Below are 18,857 nucleotides of genomic sequence, written 5' to 3' on the forward strand. Positions count from 1 at the left end.
GGCATTTGGGCTGCTTCCATGTTTTTCCAATTGTAAATGAAACAGCAATAAACATGACCCTTCTAGACTTTTAAAAAATATATACAGTTTTTAAAATAATACATGTGGGATCAATGCTGTATCTTGCTTTTCTATTTAAGTCTTTTTAAAATATCAGAATGTGTGCTTTATCCTATGTAAACGAGGCCCAGTAGTCCATAAATGGGTACATAAACCAGAAATTACTAATCTTTCCCCTTATTGACAGTTTTTTCTTAGTGATGATCATCTTTACTCTAACACAACAAGGCTTCCTTACTTAGGTGATTTTATATGCTTATTTAATGTTTCTATAGAATAATTCCTACAAGTGAGCTCCTCGGCCACAGAAAAAGCATATTTAAAATTTTAACAAAGAGTGAAATTGTCTTCCCAAAGATTGTCCCAGTTTACACAAGAGTAGATGGGAGTGTTCATTTCCCCATAATTCCACTCACACTGAATGCTGTCTGAGGTTTTTATTTTAGCACACCTAATTAGGAAAAAGTTATCCTTGAGAATTTTTGCGCTTCTTAAATTTAGTAACATTAGGCTTGGTTTCATATGCTTCCTGGCTATTTGTATATCTCCTATGAATTATTCTCCTCCCTTGTCCAAGGCTTCTCCTCTCTGCCTTTCAGCATTTTTCTTAGCTCCCAGGATCCAAGTACCCTTTTCTTCCCCAATGTCAACAGAAGGAATTATTCTATTCTAGAGCAAGGGAAGGGGGTCTGATGAAAGAGAGCAGGTCCTGATGTATCAAAGACTAAAAGTGTTCCCATTTGTGAGTGTTTGCATTCAAAGAATCTGCCCAGAGGGGACAAAGCTTATCTCCTTCCACTAGATTGCTAACGGTACCATTTCAGGCTTCAACAGAAAACTATTCTTAAATAGGATGCTCTCTCTGGACCCTCAAAATTACAGTACATCAATGCTTTCTTTGTCTTTGCTGTGAGACTTTTTCTGTTGGTCACTACTTGGGACTTAGTACTGAGCAGCCCTGGACTAAGTATTCTCACTTCTACACATTAGTCTGCCAAGTTAACCAGAAATGCAGACAAAGACACATGTACATGACTTTTGTCATGTCTTTTCTTATTCGATAAGAAACTGGAAACAACTTAAAATGTACAATAGAGAATAGTTATAAAGAATAACTTGGTAGAGAGCCATTGGATGGAATACTATGTGGCATTTTTAAGGGATGCTGCAAGAAGCAAGCTGGGTATTACCAGAAATTGTTTTAATTTTACCTAACATATACATGTAGTGGAAAAAACAGAAGTAAATATGTCAAAACCCCAATAAGGAATTATATTTGGGTGATGGATAAACAAATTGAACTTTGGAGGCGTGTTTCAAATTTGAGAGCAAACAAATATCATGATCAGAAAACTTATTTTTCAAGGCAGAGTTGACTGGTAAAAAGTAATTTATCTTATTATTCTCATAAAATTATTCTTTTTCAACCTGGAAATCATTGATTAATAAACACAACCCTGACCTGCCAAGGTTCAGTTCTCAGTGATTCACTGTTCAGGAACGCTGCAGCCACACCCACGTTACCCGGCCCTCTGAGCAGATCTTGGCCCCTGCACCCCCACACAGTGGACTTCCGCCTCCTAACACCTTTGGTCCCAGGTTTTAGGCCTCGTGGGCTCTAGCCTCCCTCTTACCCTTACATTTATTACACTGTTTCTTTCAGGCATCTTCTAAATTAAATCTCTTTTCTTCATCTTCTTTTGTAATTATGCATTTTAAAAATTATGAATTGCTTCATTCAGTTGGGGCAACTTTATGCTAAATATGCATGTACAAACATACATTGTGATTAATTATAACATTTGTGTTTATTTTTAGAAATTATTTTAAAGCTTTGGCATCCAACCTTTAGTCAGAAGCTTTACTCAGAACATTTGAACTGCTTTTTATACAGTGTTCATTTTTAAAGAAAAACACAAGCTGATAGCCCTGTGTTTTATCTATAAAACCCTATCATGATTATTCAGCCTCAGCAAAGACTTAACATCAAGACTTGTGATGAATCTTTTATCTCAATCTGAGATTTTATCACTTTTAGAGATGTTTATTGCATTAATACATATTATTAATTCATTTCTCATTCAGAAAGAAATTATTGAGCCTGTTTCATGCTGGGCACTGTGCTAAATGCTAGAGAATTATGGATTGCAAATACACCTTTGCTGATTTGCAAAAGCTTTCCGTTTGGAAGGAAGGAGAAGTAGACAAGTCCATAAGGAGAAGTCATGCTGGTTACTAAGGGGTCTGACAAACAGAACACAAGGAAACACAGGGACTGAGCTAGAGAAGCTTTCAAAGGAATGCTTGAGTTGTCTTTTTCTTCTTTTTTTGCCCCCTCCTGCCCTTGAGTTAAGTCTTAAATGGCGTCTATTGTAATGGTTGTATAATTATGTAAATGTAATTGATTATTTGAATTGTATATGTAAAACTAGAAAAGGATGAACTTGACAGTTCGTAAATAATCTCAAACTCTTAGAAAAAATAAAGACATGAAACTGGATGAAACTCACAAGGAGAAAAAATATCCTTGATAGTTTAAGAGTATGGGCAAATCCATGGAAAGTGAAAACGCTAAGCAAGAGAGGACCTTAGCAATGTGCGCATGGCTGGCACACAGGGGATGTGTGGCGGGCTCAAGCCTCCAAAGGATGTCAGCAATGGAGTCATCGGAACAAGCTGATCTTTGTTTAATTGAATGAATCCAGAATTGCAACACCTTCTGATTTTTTTTTTTTTTTTGACTTAAGTTCCCTTTCTCTGCAAAGTCAATATGGGGCAGAAGTATCCAGAGAGGGCAAAATCCAGCTACCTAAGGGCTTGGCCCAAAAGCACATTTTTTAGAAGCTAGTCAGCTCTCTGACTCTAGACAGCTTTCAGTATAAAGAATCAAAACAGGAATATGTTTGGCCCTGAGAAGCTTCTAGAGAAACATGTTCTATGTAGGTCAGGTTTGGGGCTAAGATAAAATACTCTCCTTAAACTCTTTGCAAATCTACCCACATGGAAAGCCCCTAAGGGGAGCAGGGTGGCTTCCCAGCATTCTGACCTGTCTGTGCTGGGCTCCTGCACAGCAGGGATGTGAGGCCCTTGTTTCCTTGGTGACCCAGCCCAAAGGTCCAGAGGAGGGAGAGCTCACTTACATGGCACCTGGTGATCGGGACCCTCAGGACAATGGTGACGGTAGTTCCACTGAGCGTGGGGCGGAGTGTTGGGAGACAGCACCTGGGCTGGAAACCTCTGAGGGTCAAGCTGATGGAACTCCCTGGACAGGAGTGGTCTGGGCAGATCCTGAGGGAAGCACATGGAGGTGAGGGTCAGGGGCCTTTCCAGTTGCCTGATGCCCAGGATGTCCTGTGGCTGGGAGTCGTAACCCGTGTCGATCGTGGGCAGATCGGGGGCTGCTCGGTTTCTGTGGGGCGGGGGCCGTTGCACAGTTTCTTGGTCTTGGCCTGAGCAGTCTTCTGAGGCATTACGTAAACTTTGGTCTGATTTGTCTGAATCATGGCCAGTGTCAGGAGAAGCTGCTGAAATCTGAGATCCCAGCCATTGACTATGTTTTTCCATAAATGAAAACTGATGTTCCTGGGGGAGGGCTCCAAGCACAGGCTCAGGCTCACTGGCTGCGGAAAAGCTCGAGGGAAAATGTTTGCCAGGGTCTGGGTATCTCCTCCAGAAGCTATCTTCACTCTCCTCCTGGACTTTAGTGCGCAGACAGATGACCTGCTGGGACACAGGCTGCTGGTGGTTTGAAAGTCTCAGGGGTGGATGAGCCTGAGAAAAGTCTCCTGGGGAATAGTGAGAAGCTTGGAGTACAGATGTGCTTCTGGGTGCCATGTTCCTTATATTTGGAGCAGGTGGCTCTGATTCCACTTCCAGGCAATGTTCTGGGTTTGGTAACTGACTTGGGTATGGTTCTGACTCATCAACCTCCACAGGAATGCTCCGATTCATTCTAGTTTCTGAAACAAGAGAAAATGCCAGAACCTCAGAAGACAGATCATTTTTGGAGTTTCCCTGGTATGACCTTAAGGGACCTTATTCAAGATGTGGTTTAAATTAACAGTAGTGTGACACAACATGCTGACAGAGCCCTAATCACATAAAGTTGTTTACTTACTCTCCAGGCAAAGGCACTAATGCTTATTCAGATTTTTTTCACCTGAAAGTCAATTCAAAAATTATGACTGGGCTATCATGTGATAGAAGTCACTGACCAGCCAGAGACAGACACAGGGGAAGTCATGGCCAAGTATTAAGGAAAGAGAAATTACTATAATGTGGGCTGCTCTGTGTGGTTTTGCACTGGTATAAAATGTGTGTGCAAGACATAGGTACATCAGTTGTCTTGAGGATGGAATTTAGTTCGGAGGAACAAGTGAGAGGGAGTATTTTCATCTTTTGAACATTTAAAGTCTTGCTCCATGTGACTGTGTCTTAAAAAAAAAAAAAACATTTCAAAAAAGAAAAGGAAAGAAAAGAAAAAGAAAGCCTGAGTTTAAAAAGCACTGAGAGAGGTCATAGTGACATTTCCCTGCTTAACAACTATGGACTATTTGGAAGACTTAATTCCCTCTGGCACAATGCCTGCAATTAAGGTAGTCACGGCCATCTGGGCTGTGATGCAGAGGCTGAACCACGGAGGCTTGCTGAAGTAGCCTTTAGCCCACAGTCCATGTAATATTGGTTTTTCCCATAAAAATAGGGCTCAATCAACATAATAGAATGAGAAAGAAAATTAGCTTCTCTTTAATAGATTGTTTGAGATGATACCTGGGCTCAAGGGGAAGGCAGGAGGCAGTTTGGAGGAAATACAGCACAGAAGTGAAAGGAAGTGTGTATGCGGGTGGAGGACTCCAGAACAGGGGTCCTGAGGTAGGCAGAGCATGAAGAATAAAAAATCCAAAGATTGCTCTTGGTGGGTCTTGTTAGCAATACTCCAATTATCAGAGCGAGGGTGGGGGGGAGGGACTTTTTTTTTTTATAATATAATAGTGTATTTTTACATCATTTTGTACTTTTTTTTTTTATCTCAATTGTAATCCCTGTGGGCTTCCCATCACCAAGTCACCCGTGTGCCATCACCATAGTCCAGTGCACTTCTCTCTGGGGGGGGGGAGATACATTTTTTTTTTTAAGATTTATTTATTTATTAGTACAGAACTGGGGTACAGGCCAAAGATGTGGAGGATGAGAGGATTCACCAGAGACAGAGTGGGGAGCTGAACAGGCAGATCGATGAAGCACACTGCTGAGGGGAGCAGCGGGAGGGTCAGGAGAGGTCTGCCATGCCATGTGGTCACCTCCGGGGCAGGCAGGAATCGAACTCATGCAGAAATGGCTTAAGCTTCGTTGTGCTGTGCTTTAACCTGCTGCGCCACCAGGGAGGGCCCTGAGGGATACATTTTTAAGGGTTTTTTTTTGTATCCATGTGGAATTTCAACCATAGTCATTTATCGGGGATGACCAAGCCTCAGTTCGTGAGGTATATAAATTGTTCTAAGCCATGCTTTGAAAAATATCAACTCTCTGGAGCCCTGTCCCTGACCAAGTGGAAGCAGGAGAGCATGCATTGTCAATGCTCTCCCTGGAGCTGTGAGTCTCCTACCAAATTTCTCCTCAATGCCTCTAGGACGAAAGCCTAGAGGCATTCGTCAAATGCGTGCTCCCTATCACTCCTCTGACCCTTGGCTGGTATCAAGCATATCCATCTGCAGCAAACCTTTCCACTGATTTCTGGCACAATAGCGAGTCCCTTCAGTTCCTAGCTCCTGGCTGGCCACCCTCCTTGCCTCACTCGTCCTGCCTCCAGGCTGTCCCCCTCTAGCTGTGTGTGTCCCTGGCCCTTTTGGATCTGCAGAAAAGAAACCTCATCACCTCAATTGATTAGATCTTGTGAAAAGGAACAGAAATGTACCTCAAACACAAACATTTCAATTACATTATTTTAAAATGCTCATCATTGCTTTCCTTTCTTTGCTTTCCTTTCTTTCTGACAATTTTTCTATGGCGATGAAACTGGATATGCTATATAACATGCTCTTCAGCTAGTCAGGAAACAAAAGCATTTTCTAAAGGGTTGGCTGAGTGCGGTGTAATCTCTTGTAAGCATCTGCAGGCCCTGAGCTGAAGGAGAGGGCAGAAAGACATCAAGAGAGCCAGCTAACTGAGGAGGGATGCATTCTGTCAACTATTTCTTGTTATTCGATTCATTTCCATTCCCCACACTTCAAGGACACCTGTTTACATGCTCCCTGGGTTTTCATATGTGAACACTTTAGAAATGCTTCCTTAAAAAAATGCAAATTCTACTCTCTTCTAGCTGAAGGGTTCTCAGGGGCTCAGGAAAGATGACAAGTGAGGTCATTTCATAACTGGAAATCTGAGGTCTGTCCTGTGACAGGAACCTCAGTTACATCTGGTCTGAATAGTACCAAAGGGCAGACCCTAAATCCACATGATAATGAACAGCCCCCCCCTACCCTCAGGAAAGCTATGGGGTGTATACTTTCAAAAAGTAAAAGTTTTGCTTGTGGTTTGCATGTGTCTTTATCAAAGCTTCAAACAGAAAATAATTACTAAGCTCTATTTTGTGTTCAGTTCTATACTTTGTGACCTCCTTTTGAAGCATAAGTTCAATTAAAACTTTTTTTAACAACACAGATCTTCAAGTGACACAATATTCAGGGTACAGAAGAAATATAGTGGAAGGGCATCAAAATTATATTAATTAAAGATACAAAACATTACTCCTACCTTCAATGTGCTTCTGATTCAGCTCAAGAGAAAAAACTAAAAAGAAAGTCAAATATCCTACCTCAGGGCCTTTGAATGTGCCGTTACTTTCTGGAACTCTCTTTCCCTAAATATCTGCATGGCTTGTTTCATTTCTCCTTTAGGTCTTCACTCAGTGGTCACTTCCTCAGTGATTTTTGTGTTGATCCGCTCAAATTTTTTTTTTTAAGATTTATTTGTTTAATGTTGGCGAGGATGTGGAAAAAAAGGAACTCTCCTGCACTGCTGGTGGGAATGCAAACGAGTACAACCACTATGGAAAACTGTTTGGAGGTTTCTCAAACTGCTAAACATGGAGCTTCCCTACGACCCAGCAATCACACTCCTAGGTATCTACCCAAAAGACACAAAAACACTGATTCAAAAAGATACCTGCACCCCCATGTTTATTGCTGCTTTATTTACAATTGGAAAGACATGGAAATAGCCCAAATGCCTAAAAGTGGATGACTGGATTAAAAAGATGTGGTACATATACACAATGGAATATTACTCAGCAACCATGAAAAAGAAACACATGTCTTTTGCAGCAGCATGGATGGAGCTGGAAAAGATCATGCTTAGTGAAATAAGCCAGAAAGAAAAGGAAAAATGCCAGATGGTTTCACTCATAGCAGGAGTATAATGGACCAGGCAAGAAAATAACAATAATAATGAACAGCTATATACCAGAGACATTTTACGGGAGTGGAGTGGGGAATGGGATCAAAAACAGTGGGGGAGGGAAATGCACTGGACTATGGTGATGGCACACGGGTGATTTGGTGATGGGAAGCCCACAGGGATTACAACTGAGATGGAAAAATGCTCAAAATGATGTAAAAATAAACTATTATATTATTTTTTAAAAAAAGATTTGTTTATGCATACAGAACTGGGGTACAGGCCAGAGGTGAAGGGTAGTGAGAGGATTCGTCAGAGGCAGGGTGGGGAGCAGAACAGGCAGATTGAGGAAGTACACTGCTGAGGGGAGCAGTGGGCGGGGCATGAGAAATCTGCCTCACCATGTGGATCACCTCTGGGGTGGGGATGGAAACGCCTGATCCTCTCAAATTTTTACATGTTCTCATTCCTTAGCTGCCTGTCCTGTTTTACCATCTTCTCTAGCAGCTCATACCAACGGGTATATAGTAATGTGTCACTTAATGACATTTTGGGAATAACAGACCAGATATACAACAGTCTTCTCAATGGGATACACCATATAGACTAGGTGTGTCCTAGGCTATACTGTCTGGGTTTGCGTAATTGTGGAGAGGAAATCACCTAATGACACTTCTTCAAAAGGTATTCCTGTCATTAAGCAAAGCATGACTGTACTACAAAATGTGTTCTAATGCAAATATCCAAATACATTCCTTGTTTGTCCCCTCCCTCATCCTCCACCCTGTCATGGGGACTTCATGAGGGTATGATTTCAACTGTTGTGTTCACAGCTGCCACCTCAGCATATAAAACTGTACCTAGCACACGGGTGTTCAATAAATATTTGTAGAATAAATAAATGATTGAGTCTTGTGGTAGAGAGGAGGCACATCATTGTAACCGGAAGGATTACTAACAGTGAAAATGTCAGACTCTGCGGGGTTAGCAGGGAGAACCTTGGGTTCTCAAAATGCTACCACATGGGTATTCTTTCCCCCTCTCGTTTTATTTGTCTCATAAACATTTATTAAGTACCTACTGGGTGTCAGGCTACAAAGGTGGGCCCGGGCCATGCCTGTGAGGTCCTACCCATGGGAAGGGCAGAGTTGACCATTTACAGAACAAAGGTAATTCTACCACCCAGCGTGATGGAACATCTGCTCCAGACAGGGAGGTGGCTCATCTGTTCATTCATCCTCAGAGCTTTGCCCAGAGCACGAGAGGGTGGGGCAAGCCCGCAGCTACCATGTGGGCCCTCCCAGCCCTAGAACCCTGGCAGAATTGTCACCCTCCTGAGGGTGTCACTGAGAAAAATTACACCAGTGCCACATCAGAGGGCCATAAGAAGATTAGTGGGTTGTGTTAGAAGTGGCAGTGATATTTTTTGGTCTTTAATGTCATATTGTAAAAATACTACTCATTGGAAAAAAGAAATCACTCAGTATCTCACCACTCCTAACCATTTCCATTTTTCCCTGTTTTGTTCCAGGCTTTCCCCATATGATACCCATGTGGCTGTAACACTGGCATGGGCTTGTGCTCCAGGCCCTATGAGGGTGGCACTGGATGAAAGTGGAAAAGTCCTCTTTTCTGGCCATGGCTTAAAGGAGAAGGCTCTGATACCCTCCCACCCCCAAAAGGAAGATGATCTGCCAGCGAGAACCCTGGGAGCTTCATTGCAGGCAGTGTCCTGGACACCTCAGTTTCATCTACACAAAACCAAGTTTAGGAAGTCTGAGAGGAGCTGCGCTTGCCAGGCCTAGAGGACAATGGCCCTAGCTACCTCGGCAACTCCTTTGGGAAGGGAGAGGCTGGAGGGTGAAGGAACCCACGAGCATTTATGGCTCAGAAACTTTCTGAGGCTCAAAATACAGATGCCTAATCCCCACAACTAGAAATTCTGAGGTGGGACCAGGTTCCCATATAAGTTGGTTTAAATCCTATAATCTCTCTCATGCTTTGCCAAGGGGAACATAATCTTACAAATTGGCAATAACTATCAGACTGTTTAAAACCTATGCCCTTTGACCTAGTAATTTCAGTTCTAAGAATTTCCTCTATGAAGATATGTGCACGTCATGTGAAATGAGGAGACTGAAGCCAGTCAGTGCAGTAGGGTATTAAGACAGCCAAGGCTAGAAACCACCCTAGGTACAAAAAGATCCTGACTTCCAAAGCGGGGCCAGCCATACAATGAAGACTCTGCCTCTTTGAAAAGACTGGGCAAATGCTGTGTGAAGTGATGTAAAACCACAAGATTGATTGCTCAGGACAATGCGTAGAGCCTGCCACTTCTTGAAACCTCTAAAATTGTATGCGCACACACCATCCCAACAGGACTTTGGAACAAAGACTGCTTCTGAGAAGGGAAATGTGGTGGGTAACAGGAGAGGAGGGAGACTTACTTTCAGAGCAGTTTATACCTTTTAGATATGCACTGAATGCTTCCATGTCTACCTAAAAGACAAAAGGTACTCAAAAAGCAAAAAACAGAGGGGGGTAGAAAAGGAAAACTCCACTGGTAGTTCTGACGTTCACAAAGATTAAGAATTAATTTGAATGCAGAAATCCTGAGCGATCACATGCCTTAAACTCTAAAAGTCCGTAGTGAACCCAGGCTGCATTTGTGGTGGGTGTGTTGTGGTAACGAATATCTGAGGTGTTAACCTGTACCTCTGAATCATATACAGTGTTGTAGACCATTGTTACCTCAATAATAAAATAAATCCAAAGACTGCTTCTGAGAACATCTGCCAGGAGTGGGAATGGGGTGGGCACGAGCTAGGACTGAGGACTAGTCCCAGCTGTACACAATTAGGCTGAAACAGTTCTTACTCATTCTGATCTGACCTGAGAGAGAAGTTTTCCTTCCCTGGAACCTCATTGCCCTCTGAATTGTGACCTGTGGTTCTAGCTCTTGGATTCTGACTAGAATCTTTCTTCAGGTCTCTGTCAGTTTTTCTCGATCCAAGTCTCTCTTTTTGGCTTCCCCTCTGCCTCCTCAGGTCTGAGACCTTTCTCTGATCTATTCTACACCACACACGGAGATAGTTTTCAGGTGAGGTCTTACCCAGACGGAAGTTCTGCCATTCTGTGTGGTAATGTCCCCTGGCTTCCCATTCACAGACCTTCCCTTGCTTCCTTCATCCCATCCTCTTATGTGTGCGAGCTCAGTTTTCCTTTCATGTCAACCCTCAGTCAACCCTCCTGAACTGCCTCTGATTCTTTGTTCCTGCCTGTTCCCAGGAACCTTTTTCTTCTCCGGCACATTCTGCCTGAAATTTCTAGAAACACAGCCTACTCTCTTCACAACATTACCTTTCTGATCATCAAAAAGTTTTTTCGTCCCACCCTTCCTTCCCCACTTTTTGCGGTCCATTCCCAGCCTGTCTGGGAAATAACTTACTATCGGGCACATATTAACACATCTAATGTCTACATTCACAGTTAATTGTGGCTTCTGCCTCCACATGGGCATACACTAAACCAACACATATTTCTAGTATGTGGGAGAAGATGCAGCTCTTAAATGCACAGGCTCTAGATTCAAACTCCCCTAGGTTTAAATTCTCTCTGCTAGCAGCCAGATTAGACGTGTGATCTTGAGAAAAATACTTAGCTTCTCTGGGCCTCATTTTTTTCATCTGTAAAATAACAACACCTGTTCCATAGGCATAGTATTGTAAGGATAAAAGATGATTTAAAAAAAGTGGTGATTGTCTCGTAATAAGGGAGATGCAAATTAAAACCACAATGAGATACCACCTCACCCCAATGAGAATGGCACATCTTCAAAAAACTAGCAACAACAAATGTTGGCGAGGATGTGGTGAAAAGGGAACTCTCCTGCACTGCTGGTGGGAATGCAAACTAGTACAACCACTATGGAAAACTGTTTGGAGGTTCCTCAAACTGCTAAACATGGAGCTTCCCTACGACCCAGCAATCCCACTCCTAGGTATCTACCCAAAAGACACAAAAACACTTATTCAAAAAGATACCTGCACCCCATGTTTATTGCTGCTTTATTTACAATTGGAAAAGCATGGAAGCAGCCCAAATGCCCAAAAGTAGATAACTGGATTAAAAAGATGTGGTACATATATATATATACAATGGAATATTACTCAGCAACCAAAAAAGAGAAACACATGACTTTTGCAGCAACTTGGATGGAGCTGGAAAAGATCATGCTGAGTGAGATAAGCCAGAAAGAGAAAGAAAAATACCGGATGGTTTCACTCATAGCAGGAGTATAATGGACCAGGCGAGAAAATAACAAAAATAATGAACAACCATATACCAGAGACATTTTGTGGGGGTAGAGTGGGGAATGGGATCAAAAACAGGGGGTGGGGGGGAGGGAAGTGCACAGGATTATGGTGATGGCACACGGGTGACATGGTGATGGGAAACCCGCGGGGATTACAATTGAGATGGAAAAAAAATGTACAAAATGATGTAAAAATAAACTATTATAAAATTAAAAAAAGTGGTGATTATAACACATCAAGCATCAAAAAACCAAACTATTTTGTTGTGAATTTTACAAATGATTTGGCTTTAGGAACACATTCTGCAGACTATGTTCACTGGCCTTATACCTGGATGCTAACATTATTATTTGAATTTAATGTATGGAAGTTGTAGCTTTTTAACCAATATTTACATTTCTGACATATTCAATACGGTCTTTAAAACCAGTTGGGCCACAGGCAGTTGGTTGGGCTAAGACACAATAGGTATTTTTTTCCCAAGCCAAAATCAAATCTAGCCTATAGAGTCCCCTAACTTTTCATTAAACCACATAGATCCAGGGTTGGTGACATCTTTTTGTAAAAAAAACCAGATGATAACAGTTTACATTCTGTGGACCACAAACAGTATCTTATAGACTGCTTTTTAGTTTGTTTGCTTTAAAACAACCCTTCAAAAACAATATAACCTTAGCAACAGGTTGGTATAAAAGCAGGCCACCAGCCATGTTGAGTCTGAGTCATAATTTACCAACTCCTGATCTATACTATGTTGATAAATAGAAATGTTAGCCTAATGAAATGGATACAATTAAGACACCTTACCTTTTGTTAGCAATCATTGTTGATATTTATCAAATGGCTACTGTGTCAAATACTATTCTAAGTATTTTATATGTTTCATTCTCACAGCCACTCTATTTGATAGGCACTACTATCAGTTCCATTTCACAGATGGGGAAATTCAAACTAACTTTCTTGAAAAAGGTCAGAGGCCAGTAAGTAGCGCAGCTGGGCTTCAACCCCAAGCAATTCAGCACACGGATCTGTGCAGTAAACCATTAGTATCTCAGGGACTTGTAGAGCTAGTTGGGGGGAGGGGAGGAGAAACGGAAATGGAAGGAGCTGAGTAATCCCTCAAAGTTTCTGAAATCAATGTTTCAGAGTCATTCACCTTGAAGCTGAGGCGACCTGGATGCACGCACCTGCATTTTATAAAGAATTGCCAGCCTGGAAATCGCAGTGGATTTCCTTCATGCCTTACAATAGAGGGTACGGATAAGGCTGCAGAGGCATCTTGATTTGAGAAAAGCACTTGATTGGATCTCATTAAATTTTAATCATAAACTGAATTCAAAATAAATTGAAAACTGGTTGACAGAGCACAAACAAAGGGTGATGATAAATGGTGATGCATCTAGAGAAGGGATCCCGCCTCAGAGGCAAGGACGGATGGGATTTAATGAAGGTGTTATGTCCCTGAAGGAAGACAAATAGCACAGCAAGAAACAGAGAAAGGACAGGAGTGAGCAGCCTGAGTAATTAATAAACCATATTACCAGCTCCTAAACAATCCAGGTTTGCTGTTCACCAGCTACTTGCACTTTTGAAAGCATTGTATGGGTCAACAATAGGGTCAAAGAGTTCAAGAGACATAAGGCATGAATATTTCAGGTAGACAGATAAATACATAAATTCATAGGTAGGAAGATCTATAAATCTAACTGGGATCTGATATCTTTCAATTACAGATTCTCAAGATCTTCATTCCCAGGAGGTAATTTTTTTAAGTGTCTGAAAGTCATGAATTTAAAAGAATCTTTAAACTAACAATGCTTGTTTACTGCTTAAATGCATGCAAACACAACATAGGTTTGCTTAGTAGAAAGGGTGAACTCTCTAGCTTTGGTTCAATGCCTGTAAATAAATACTTCCAAGTTTACTTGCAGAATTTCCCAGACAAAGAAGTGCTTCCATTTAGTTTGCAGAGGATCTGAAGCCGTGGTGAGCCCTGGAGTCAAGGGAACCTTTACGGGCCCTTGTTTACACCCTGCACAGCAAGACTCACATCAGGCTAAAGACGGTGCAGCGTGACCTGACCTGACTTGAAGAAGGTCACTCTGTAACTCCTCTGAGTTACTAAACAAGGAGCCTAATGGACTAATGGGAATGGGCTGGCTGACTGAATGGACTGACTCTGCCACCTTGGAAGCCAGTAATAAACATTTGCGGAATAGCCTCAACCCAGCTCACAGGTCAATTGGTTGTTTTCTTGTGTGTTGTTTCAGATAAGGTTTCTCTGAGCACACACTTGTGATTCTTATTCAGTCCAGGCTCCAGAGTAAAGGAGAGGAAGGGATAGAAGTTAAAGTCAGGAGGGGAAGAAGGGTTGGAAAGGTGAAAGGACAAAGGAAATGGGGAAACCTTAAAGGACATTTTAAAAATATGCTATGCCTCCCTGGTGGTGCAGCGGGTTAAAACACAGCACTAAAAAGCTAAAGCCACTTCCACATGAGTACGATCCCTGCCTGCCCCAGAGGTGACCCACATGGCGTGGCAGACCTCTCCTGACCTGCCCACTGCTCCCCTCAGCAGTGTACTTTGTCAGTTGGCCTGTTCTGCTCCCCACTCTGTCTCTGGTGAATCCTCGCACCACCCCTGCACCTCTGGCCTGTACCCCAGTTCTGCATGCACAAACATATTGGTGCAGGCGAATGACTTATTTCAATTGTGAAATTTGTGTTCATGGGGAAGAAAGGGAAAGAATGAATATAGGTTGAAGGAAGAGTGCTACAGGGTAAATTGGTAAGCCATGAAGAATCTGGGCCAGCAACAGAAGGAGTAAGGAATTCAGAAAATAAGAATCCCATTAAACCTGGAAGGTTAAGAAGGAAAAACACTGGAATCCCAAGTGCAAGGAAACACTAAAGCTGAGAAGTAAACTTGCCCACATTGCTGAGGGAGTTGCCACGTCCCCAGATAGCCTGGGCCTATGGGTAGAAGGAACAGACACATGGGCCAGGGGCTGTGGGCTCCCATCAGTCGCATCACTCCCAAAGAGCCTGGTCTGCTGCCTTCTCAGGAACCCAGCCAAACTGGCACAGCTCTAAGAGTGAGGAGGTGGATGCAAGCCCACCCTCCTCCATCGGCCAATTTACAACTTCCGGTCTCCAAGAAGGTCAGTGGACATGTGGACACACACACAGCGAATTGAGACTTAGGCACTCAAGCACATGTGGGCTTGTAGTAGGTCTGCTGGGAAGTAGATGCACAAATGTTGGAGGGAGACAGGACAGACAGCCTGGGTTTCATGAACTAAAAATATCTTGGTGACAAGGCACTGGGAAGAAATGGGAGAGGCCCGGGGGAGAGCGACTCTCTTCAGAGGTTCACATGCTTTCTCACAAACAGACTGAAGGATTGTTTTGATAAAGAAATGGGATCCTGAGACACCAAGTGTCATCTTGTTGGATCTGAAAAGAATTTTAAGTTTAATGTATCTCATCTGGGCTCCTGTTCCCCCCCCCTGTAGTAATTGCTTACAATTCATGTATGTTTTTAATAGTTAATGTAATATTGTCTGCAACAGAAAAATAAGTTGAATTCAGGATATTTCTGAGATTCTGATTCTGTGATATTGTAAAACATAGGTTTAATTCAGACAAATCACACACACAATCTGTCCTGTTAGAGAATGTCTTCAACTATGACTGCAATTTCCTCTTCCAATTTTCGGAGCATTTAAAAGTTACTAACTCTTTAATCCAGAGAGAAATAGGCTTAAATATCTCCTGTCCTTGCACCCTCCAAAAGGAAAGTATCCCTGTGGTAAGACCCTTCCCCCCAACACTCGGTTCACCTGAGACTTGATTCCAACTTAGCAGGGTCACCTCACTGCCTACCTGGTGAGGCTCCATCATGGAATGACTTAGAGTAGCAGCACCAGGTTCAAAATGACTATGGGCAGTCCTTCTGGATCAAAGTGAGATTGGAATCCAACAACTGCCAGCCTGATTGCAGATAGTGGTGCATCATTATTCAAAAATAAAAGCTGTAACTCTCACCTGGGATGAGAGTTCCTGTCCTCTCAATCCAGTGAGAGGGGGAGACAAGGACTGTACCAGGCCCTGATATTCACAGAAGCGGTTTAGCAGCACTGAAAATCCGTGTCAACTCATCCTTGTCATCCAGGATCTATGTGAACTGTATTGCCCCAAAGATGTAGTAACCGTGACAATAATTCAAAAAGTAATGGTTAGGAAAAGGTTAAGGATTCTGTGTGTCTAGTCTAATAATGTGTCTGATTGCAATCATCACCCTTACATGGTATCAGGATGTGCTCCTCAGCTTGCTTTCGCCTCCCATTAAAGGCCACACACACAGTGATTGGTCTAGCTGAGGAGTGGTTCCAGCTCTGGCCAAGTCTGTAAGGCAGCTCTCTGGAGCCAGGCTTGTCTACCAGTTCCAGGGCCTGCTTTGCCTCTGACCAAGTGGATAGGATGGTTCTTCCTGGGAAACCCAAATGGGACAACTAATTCAAGAAATCCCCTTTTTTCTCCTATTTAGCTAGAACCAAAAAAGCCCAACATCCAGGCAGCTGTCATGTAGAGCCTCGAAGCTGCCTGCCTCACCCCAGCCCTTTACTCAGCCTGCTGCTTTCCCTTCTGTGTAAAACCAAGCTGAGTGCTTCTATGGAGAAGCCAGAGCAACAGGACTGTTGATAATAGAGTGGGGCTTAGGAGGTAGGAAAGTATTAAGAAAGCAAGTTTTTTCCTGGAGGAACTAATCATCTAGCAGCAGGAGGTAAAATTAATATATTTGAATATTCAGTAAACAAAACAAATCTTCCAAGACCACCCATGAAGACTTACCCTTCTGGGACTCCTATGACTTTAGCTTAATTTTGTTAGAAGTGATTTTGGACAAAACCATGTTAGCTCACCACCCCCGCCTCACCCCACACACATTTTATTGATGAAGAAATCCAGGCTCAGGGAAGCTGACAAGAATTGCCTAAGTCACGGACCAGTAAGGAGCAGAGTGAGAACTCGAAGCCAAGTTTCTTGTCCTCTTTTTTTAATGATTTATGTGGTTTCTTCTCCCGCACCCCACTCCTTTATTTAAAAAAATTAATCCTCCTACTCTATGAGACTGCCTTGAATTTGAAAGTCTCATGAAGCTTCACGAGCTTCTAAGATCAAGTGAATTTCTTCTCTAGTTTTCCCTCAGGCTCGGTTCAGTGCCAGGAGAAGTCTGGGTTGCTCAGGAGGGGTGAGCCTCTGTCGGGAGGGACTGAGCACAGCCCACTGCCAGCACAGAGCTCAGTTGAACTTCCTGGCCTAAGAATGTGCTGCTGATTTTTTTCCCATGCAGGAAACAGGGATCAGAAAACTTGGGAGTTCTCCTTCCATCTCTGCCACTGATTGTCCTGAGGCCGGAAGTGAATTACTTCATCTTTGCCATCCAAGACTCTCCTTGGGGAAATGGGACTTTATTCTTAATCGCAATTCCTTGGCACACTCCTAAGCACTCACACAAATGGTTTCTCAGGCAGCTCCGAAGGGTACCGTGACACGTATCTCCAGTCCTCAAAGAGTTAATATGGTTTAACTGTCTGAAATACTAAACCCCGGCACGGCACGAACACTTTCTCCCAGCAAAAAACATAACTGTCACTTTCCCAGCCCATGCTGGTCGCTGGTAAACAAATACAAGGGGAAAAGAGTAAGGGGGAGGAAAAGACACAGACCATCTCAGGAAAGGAGAAAGCAGAAAGTTCTGGAAAATGGATTGGTGGTTAACAAAGTAAGGCATGGGAGGCAATAACTCTGAATAACGTACCTTAAAACCAACACGGACAGACAGAAGGGGCCAACTGGGTGGTCCTCTCCCTACTTCTCCGTCACTCCGCCTTGGGTCGTGCCCGGCCTCCCTCCTCCCTCTCCAGGCCCAGGTAAGCAGTTGAACTGGCTCCGAAGCAGGAAGTGGAAGCTGTATGCAAATTTCTACGAGGCTAGGAAGACTCAGATCAGAAATCTCCCTGTAGGCAGTGAATCAACAGCCAAGGAGTCACTTTATTTCTTAAAACAGAAACCTCCTTATTCACTAGCAAGGGCCAATGGCCAATTCGGCTGCATTTTAGTTTTCAACACAAGCTAAGTAATTGTGGAGGAATGTCCCTGCTGTCCTGAACCCAGGAACGTCAGCACCCTCCTACTCAGGGAAGGTGTGTGGGAGGGCTTTGAATTCAGGGTGTTACTCCTCTCCAAAGGAAGAGAAGGGGACAGATTAGATAATGGGAGGAGTGTGAAGCAAGTGCTTCTTATCATCTTGTCTTAAACAGCAGAATTTACTATCCTGTGGAAGGGGGGGTCCACTGCCCAGCCCCCCCACACCTCTCTCTCTCTCTTTCTCACACACACACATACTCTCTCTCTCTCTCTCTCTCTCTCTCACACACACATACACACACACACACTCTCTCTCTCTCTCTCTCTCTCTTCCCCCCCACCCCCAAATCAACAGCCATGAGAAAATGGTGACTTTAAAACGAAACACACACACATTGTCCTCTGGCTGCATTTTCATGACTTCATGTTTATTTCACTCCTTCACCTTGTTTATTCAGCTTGTTTAGAATTTATTGTATGAAAGAGATGCTAGGGGCAGGGTGATGGGGGCAGCAAAGTGTGATGGCAGAAGACAGCTAAGAGTGCCAAACATAACATCAAAGATAGTGCCAACATGAGGACAAGTCACTGTGCTCAGCAGCAAGACACAATCAGGCTCTTGCAAAGGGGCTTAGTAAACAAACAGGACATTGGGAAAAATAGAGTTTCTAAGAACACAAGTGGTCAGCTGCCCCATCCCAGATAGTGGCCAGTGGTCCAAACAAGGGTTGCTCATGCCAGATGGCGCTGTCATGTCAGCGAGGACCTATTGTGGGTGGTATACCGGTCAACAGGCACCACAGCCCGACTCATGGTGGCCGCTGGAGGTGCTCACAGGTTGGGCTGCTGAGATGGCACCGAAGCAACAGCCAGTAACATTCTAAAGGCTGGGCTGGGAGATGTGGGCTGTGAGGAGAAGCACCCTAAACCCAAG

At 43.2% G+C, this 18,857-nt stretch overlaps 1 protein-coding gene across 1 annotated transcript in view; it reads right to left on the reverse strand.

The window, feature by feature from the left end:
• TRAF3IP2 (TRAF3 interacting protein 2) overlaps positions 1-17,672 on the reverse strand; it is a 44,543-nt gene extending 26,871 nt beyond the window's left edge. Inside the window, exons 1-2 of the mRNA XM_012724083.1 lie at positions 17,595-17,672; positions 3,201-4,019 (exon numbers count right to left, since the gene is read on the reverse strand). Coding sequence (XP_012579537.1) covers positions 3,201-4,011 — 811 coding nt within the window. The 5' untranslated portion in view covers positions 4,012-4,019; positions 17,595-17,672. The remainder of the gene's footprint in view (positions 1-3,200; positions 4,020-17,594) is intronic.
• Positions 17,673-18,857: the final 1,185 nt, after the last annotated feature.

Source organism: Condylura cristata, unplaced genomic scaffold, assembly GCF_000260355.1.
Source record: "Condylura cristata isolate star-nosed mole 26May11 unplaced genomic scaffold, ConCri1.0 scaffold00001, whole genome shotgun sequence".
NCBI lineage: Eukaryota > Metazoa > Chordata > Mammalia > Eulipotyphla > Talpidae > Condylura > Condylura cristata.